General features: G+C 39.2%; 1 protein-coding gene across 1 annotated transcript in view; it reads right to left on the bottom strand.

The window, feature by feature from the left end:
- LOC104406248 (TRAF family member-associated NF-kappa-B activator-like) overlaps window positions 1-1379 on the bottom strand; it is a 10649-nt gene extending 9270 nt beyond the window's left edge. The window contains exons 1-2 of the mRNA XM_010015180.1: window positions 1204-1379; window positions 266-342 (exon numbers count right to left, since the gene is read on the bottom strand). Coding sequence (XP_010013482.1) covers window positions 266-342; window positions 1204-1362 — 236 coding nt within the window. The 5' untranslated portion in view covers window positions 1363-1379. The remainder of the gene's footprint in view (window positions 1-265; window positions 343-1203) is intronic.
- Window positions 1380-6845: the final 5466 nt, after the last annotated feature.

Raw genomic sequence — 6845 nt, 5'->3', positions numbered from 1 at the left:
TTTATCCTGCTGCTGAACCAAGTGGCTATTTTTCTTCCTCTCAACTTATCCCTACATACTTGCAAAGCCCTGGCTATGATTCCATATAGTTGCTGGCTTTAACACCTTCCCACACTGGCTCTTTGACCTCTGCTCCTCCCCCGTCCCACCTCCCCATCCATTTTTTAAGGTGCTGTGTAGAAAATAGGGAAATAGCTGGTCTTATTTAATAGCAGAAAAGACAAATTAAAGCAAATTTCAAAAATAGTGCTGCAAAAGCATTTACCTTTCAGACATAGGTGAAATACCAGCGATCCCTAGAGATAATTCAGGCTTATCTGGAACAACTTTCTTACTTTTCACCTTGAAGTAAAATATGAAAATATTGATCACAGGCAAGCATATTAATTTTGCTCTTCACCCTGATATGAATAAAAGTGACATAGGATCCTTCACCTGGTCCTGGAAGGTCTCAAAACATTCACAGAATGACAAAAGCAGTTTTTTACTGTTTGTGTGAAATTCCTATTTTTAGTTTAACTTAGCAACTCAGTGTGGCATTCCTCTGCTCATATTCCCCTGAAAGGAAACTGGTTCTAAGAATATTGCTTGACTGTAATTCCATTTCAATCACATATAAGGTAAGATTATGAATTGTGTATAAGCTTGTTAGTGAGGTATCCAGCTATTTTAGCTCTTAAAAAATCAATATATTCACTGAAATTTTCAATGAACACATCACAAGCCAGTATGTCAAGAGTTCTAGCTGTTTTTTAAATAAGTTATTAACTTTGACTACCACCTTGTGGTTCACTCTAGTATTACATAGTTTTAAGTGTAGCTATCCCACAAGGACAGAATAGCACACTGGATGCTATTCTGTAACCAAAACCAGAGTGGCATGAAAATGAAAAGAACAACTCAATCTTGGTGAAAACTTCCAAGGAAAAAATTATAAAACAGAAATGCTAATCTGGAGCTTTCACAAATACTAAAATTTTGATGACATAACATGAAATAAGTAACACATGAAGCAGCCAATATGTATTTAATAGTTCGGTGTTCCCTGTGTGCTTTATATACTTTAACGATTTCCAAGTAATTATATAATGCTTAAATTTAAAGTAATTTCTTCTAACAGTATAAACATGTTTGAAAGAAGGAATAATTTACAAATGTTTGGGTTTTTTTTTCATTTTATCTCTACTTCGTTTCATATCTTACCTCCCTTTTATATGCTGGCATCTGTATGCCCGTTTGTGCTTCATTTAACTCTTTCAATTTGCTTTTCAGACTTCTTATTTTATCTTCTTGGTTGGAAATAATAGAGATCAGCTTCTTTTCTGTTTGATTATTTTTGTCCTCAAGTTGCTTCAATTTCATGCTCTCACTTTCTAACTCTTCCTAAAAAACAATTTTAGAAACACCAGTACAATTAATAGAACTGAGCCTTGTGGAATATCACTGTTCAGCAGTCTGGAATAAGCTAAATTAAGCTTTTGCAACATAAGTAAGAATCAGTCTTATTTATGACATTAATATTTTTAAACTGATAGTAAAGACCTTCTACCACTACACACAGTGGTAACTCATCATAGACAATTACTCAAAAGAACTGTATGTTCTGAATTTCTGAAACTCATATTAGTGTTTGTAACAAATAAAGACATTCTCTTGGTTTACTTACTATATAATTTACATTAACATTTTATGTACAATATAGTGTATGCACAATATATAAAATAGTATTAAATTAATTTCAATCTTAAAACAATTTTGAAGAAGGTTATATTCTGCTTAATTTTTGAACAGAGCCAATAATAGAATCATAGAACCACAGAATCACTAAATATCTCAAGTTTGAAGTGACACATAAGGGTCACTGAGTTCAACTCTCTGCTCCTTGCAGGACCACCTAACACTAAGCCATATGACCAAGAGCATCGTCCAGATGCTCCTTGAACTCTGACAGGCTTGGTGCCATGACCACTTCTCTGTCAAGCCTGTTCCAGTGACTGACCACCCTCTTGGTGAAAAACCTTTTCCTAATGTACAACCTGAACTTCCCCTGATGCAACTTCATTCCATTTCCTTGTGTCCTATTGCTGGTCACCAGAGAGAGATCAGCACCTCCTCTTCTCCAAGCTGACCAAGCCAAGTGACCTCAGTTGCTCCCCATTAACTGTTGCCCTTGAGGCCTTTCACCATCTTGGTCAACCTACTCTGGACACACTCTATTAATAGTCTGATGTCTTTATCTTACACAGAGGTGCCCAAAATGACACACAGTACTCAAGCTAGGGCTGCAGCGTAAGGTGGACAATCACCTCCCTCAGCTGGCTAGCTATGCTGTGCTTGATGCACCCCAGGACATGGTTGGCTCTTTTGACTGCCAGGGCACACTGTTGACTCATATTCATCCTGCCATCAACTCAACCCCAAAAATCTCTTTCCACAGGGGCTCTCTGGCCTCTTGTCTTCCAGTTTGTATGTATGATCAGGTTTACATTGCAAATATTGCAATACTCTAAATTTAGATTTGTGAAATAAAAAGCAGCGGCTGGCCCCACTTTAACTATCTATCTCATAATTCATGAAATTTTTATGTATGTGGGCTTTTTGGTGGAATGAAGAAGAATATAACGTACTTCTTTTTTCAATATGCACAAAGATAGTCCTTGGATAATTTTTAAGAAACAACTTATGATAAAAAAACTGTGGCTATGAAAACCTTATAGTTGTCAGTTTATGCAATCTATAGAAGCACTCATCTTGAACTGTGTTGAGTGTTACAAAATGTGGCCTGAAGCCCAATGTCTGTCTCTGAAAGAGAAGTAAGCCCAAAGGGTTAACTCTGCAAGAAGTAATGTAGATAAAAAGCAGTGATAAACTCTGTAGGCAGGTAGTGCAAGGTGAAAAGGAAAGAAGCAAATAAGTGCTTTTTCAAGAACACTTGCTTTATTTACAGATGTGACCTAAATTGGGTGAGGTTGTGCATTTGGCAATTAGGTAGGTGTACTCTTCTAGACAATGACAGCCATGTAGGGATGGGTCCAGAGCTGGTCTACAGAGATGCTGGGAGGTTAAGCATGGATGTGTGTATATGAACTGATATGATAGTACAGCCTCAAGAAGTCGTAGTAGCTGGATGGAAAAAAAAAAACCAAACCTACAGAAAATGAGCTTTGAAGGAATTGTTTTTTTTCTTCAGTCTCAATTGTGTCTTTGAGTAGTAAACCTATAGTAAGAGCTCCAAAGCAACTCCAGACTTGGATGGTATCTCAAAGGTCCATAGTAAGTATCTTTGGCTCAGTATGTTCAAAACAGTGTCTAAAAATGGGATGTTTCTAAGGCAGCAAAACTCCTTAATCCTAACCCTTCTTCCATGCTTTGCACTTCTGGCAGGTGGGGTAGGGAATATATGTATAGAACATGGAACACTTTGTACACTCTTGTAGTGTGGAATTTGTATACATCATAGTAGATAAGAATCCAGGGAAGCAGTTTTAAAAAATCCAAGTAGCAAAGAAGAAAAAGAGGAGAAAGATTTTTTATTATTTTTTAAATACATATAGTTCTAGATAAAAACCAAGCAAAGAAGACTACTGAAGATTCTAGGCTAAACAATCATAGAATAGTTAGGGTTGTAAAGGACCTTAAGGTCATCTAGTTCCAACCCCCCTGCCATGGGCAAGAACGCCTCACACTAGACCATGTCACCCAAGGCTCTGTCCAACCTGGCCTTGAACACTGCCAGGGATGGAGCATTTACCACTTTTTTGGGTAACTTGTTCTAGCGCCTCACCACCCTCACTGTAAAGAACTTCTTCCTTATATCTAACCTGAACTTCCCCTGCTTAAGTTTAAACCTATTACCCCTTGTCCTATCACTACAGTCCCTAGTGAAGAGTCCTTCTCCAGCATCCTTATAGGCCCCCTTCAGATACTGGAAGGCTGCTATGAGGTCTCCACGCAGCCTTCTCTTCTCCAGGCTGAACAGTCCCAACTTTCTCAGCCTGTCTTCATACGGAAGGTGCTCGATTCCCCTTATCATCCTCGTGGCCCTCCTCTGGACTTGCTCCAATTGCTCCATGTCCTTTTTATGTTGAGGACACCAGAACTGCACACAGTTGTCATATGTCATAATCTATAACTGATGCTAAAGCAGCTAGATTTCTCAAATGGCACAAGAAGAACAGTAGGAAGAATTAAAGTACTATGAAGCACAGAAAGTTGAAAGCAAGTTAAGGAAGTATCTGATCCATGAGAACAGACAATCGTATCTAGTGCTGCGGGAAAAAAATACAATTTGTGTTAAGAGAAGATGGAGACATGCATAAAAGTATGCTTAACAGATCTGAAGAAAATTATAGCAAGGCCATATGCTGAACATAATTTTATAACTATACCTTTTCCATGTTCTTTAAAGACTACAATATAGTATGGGGAACTGCTTTTTTGCCATTCCAGGAATGGAAAGGCAGTGATATTCTATAGTGTAGGTTCACAGACCCCAAGCTACCACTGAGCCATTATTTGGTCACAAGGTTCCCAAACATTAGAATCAAAGAATAGTTTGGGTTGGAAGAAACTTTTAAAAGTCATCTAATTCAACCTCCCCCTGCAATGAGCAGGGACATCTTCAACTAGAAAAGGCTGCTCAAGAGCCCCATCCAACCTGATCTTGAATGCTTCTGGGGATGGGGCATCTACCACCTCTCTGGGCAACTTGTGCCAGTGTTCCACCACTTCATTGTAAAGAATTTCTTCCTTTTAGCTATGTCTGGCCATTCGATGGTCAAATTCCACTTCCCATTTAAAAAGCTAATGGGACCCAGTTTCTCCTTTGAAAATGATTTGCTGGAAATTCAGACACCTAGGAAAAAGCTTATGTCAAAGATGACACTTGCCCTTGAAGAACAACTCTGCCTTAAAGACAGTAAAATAACTCACTGAGCCTGTGATACAGCATTGGTCCGTACACACATAATTTATTTGTTTGTGACTATTACAGCTCCAAATAACATATGTGGGCTTCTAAAAGCTTTCAGATAACTGGAAGGACTGCAGTAATGTGCAGTAGTTCTCTTTCCTTTCTCCTACATTCTCCTGCAGGAAGTGGAGACAAGATTTAAGCAAGCAGTGAGAAAAGCCATGTGGGAACCAATGTGAGAAGAGCCATGCAACATGTTGTAATGAAGATATATCAGTACCTAACTGACGTAAATCATCATTCTCATGCACTGTCAGGATACACCACCAGGAGAAACACTGGAGAAAACATCTTTTAGGATCTTTCAGTAACACAGCCCTTCATAGCTTGATGATCTTACAGTTTCTAGTACTGACTGAGTTTGGGTATTAGCAACAATGTGGTAAGATTTATAAACCGGCTGAAGTTTATAAAGCTAATGCTGTAACAATGAAGTATATCACATGCTCTGTACCTGCCCAGTTAATTACTTGATCATACAATGGATTTTTTAAGCATGCTGGTATTAACAGCCAGCAGAGTTTACATCTGTATTACGAATAGATCTGTGTTTTTTCTTTGGGAAAGGCTTTATAGGATCAGAGAGGAATTCAAGCTGTAAGGGAGTTCAAGGGTTCTCTAGCTCCTAATCAAAGCAGGAGCAGTTATGATGATCAGGTTACTCAGTTTGGCCTTGAACTCCCCAAGGATGGAGACTATGCAACCTCTACGGTCAACTCTTTCTAATGCCTGGCTGTTGTCATGGTGAAAAGTTTTCATATAGGTACAGACTGAACCCTTCGTGTTTCAACTGCCCATTGTCTCTCATCCTCTTGCCATGCACCAAGGTTAAGAGCCTGGCTCCATCTGCCTGTTAACCTTAGCGTAGTTATTAGAACACTATTAGCTTCCCCTGAAGCCGTATCTGCTTGGACATGTCCAGTTTCTGCATCTTCTTCTCATGGGGTATGTATTCAAGCTCCCAGCTATCTCAGTGTGGCTTCTGCTGAATTCACTCTAGTTTATCAATGTCTTTCGTGTACTGAAGAACCCCAAATCGAATGTAATATTCTAAATGCAGTCCAATGAATGCTGAATAGAGGGAAATACTCACTTCCCTGGGTGTGCTACCTGTGCTCCTGTTAATACAGCCCAGGAAGCTGTTGCCCTTCTTTTCTGCTAGGACACACTGCTGGCTCATGTTCAGCTTGCTGTCTAACAAGACCCCAGCTCCTTTCCAGCAGCGCTTCTCCACAGCCAGTCAGTCCCCAAACTGTACTGCTGCAAAGGCAGGTCCTTTTATTTTTAGTGTTTCAATGGCTTACCAGAATAAATACGTGGTCAGGTGGCTTCACGGAAGAATACTATTCAACTGAGGTACTGCAAGTGGTCTCAGGGAATATTAACTGTAGCTTTTAACAGTTTAACCACAAACTCTTATTATTGGTATTAAACAGATGAAGCAGTAAGATAATAGCTATCGATACCAGAATTTCTTATACTGGGTAGTGGGGCCTAACTAATTCTACTGCATACAACATACCAGCAGCAAAGAAGAGCTAAATGCATAAAACTGCCAGCTAGCAGAAAATCATGAATTATAGCTTTCTTTGTGTCAAAGACAGGAAACAAGTGGCACTAATGAAGATGGTATTGACTGGAACATGCAACTCTACAGGACTGCTGCAGTTGCTGCTCTTAGTTACGTAAACCATTTTAGCACCATAATTTTGAGCACAAAGATGACTATAATACATCTGCCATTCCTCTGCTTATGTCCTGCTCCTCTGCTCCCCAAAAAAAGAAAGGACCTAAACATTTACTGCAGCATGGACAGTTTTGTACACCATATGCATCATTCATTCCTAACACACAGTTTCCTCCCCTTTTTCAT

This window comes from Nestor notabilis, unplaced genomic scaffold (assembly GCF_000696875.1).
Source record: "Nestor notabilis isolate BGI_N333 unplaced genomic scaffold, ASM69687v1 scaffold7840, whole genome shotgun sequence".
In the NCBI taxonomy this organism is placed as follows: domain Eukaryota; kingdom Metazoa; phylum Chordata; class Aves; order Psittaciformes; family Psittacidae; genus Nestor; species Nestor notabilis.
Note: the sequence above shows the minus strand (reverse complement) of the source record. Positions and strands in the feature narration are given on the sequence as shown.